This window comes from Diaphorina citri, unplaced genomic scaffold, assembly GCF_000475195.1.
Source record: "Diaphorina citri unplaced genomic scaffold, Diaci psyllid genome assembly version 1.1 scaffold157568, whole genome shotgun sequence".
NCBI classification, from domain to species: domain Eukaryota; kingdom Metazoa; phylum Arthropoda; class Insecta; order Hemiptera; family Psyllidae; genus Diaphorina; species Diaphorina citri.
Window position 1 is genome coordinate 1 of NW_007534458.1, and position 208 is coordinate 208.

General features: G+C 45.7%; 1 protein-coding gene across 1 annotated transcript; it reads left to right on the forward strand.

Annotated features, from left to right (window-relative positions):
- Window positions 1-4: 4 nt before the first annotated feature.
- On the forward strand, window positions 5-202 carry LOC113473864 (dedicator of cytokinesis protein 2-like; the record flags this gene model as incomplete). The annotated part of the gene is made up of 1 exon (XM_026833302.1): window positions 5-202. A coding segment is annotated over one exon (198 nt), but the record flags the coding sequence as incomplete, so codon positions are not given.
- Window positions 203-208: the final 6 nt, after the last annotated feature.

Genomic DNA, 208 nt, shown 5'->3' on the forward strand with positions numbered 1-208 from the left:
AGAAGTCGCACCCATCCAGTTTGCATGTGAAACAATAGACAATGTGAACAAAGATGTGAAGGCACTGATCTCTCAGTATGTAAGTGATCCGAAGCGAAACATCAACCCCCTCAGTATGCGACTACAAGGTACGATTGATGCGAATGTCATGGGAGGTATTGCCAAGTATCAACAAGCATTCTTCACGCCTGAGTTTGCCCGGGGTTAT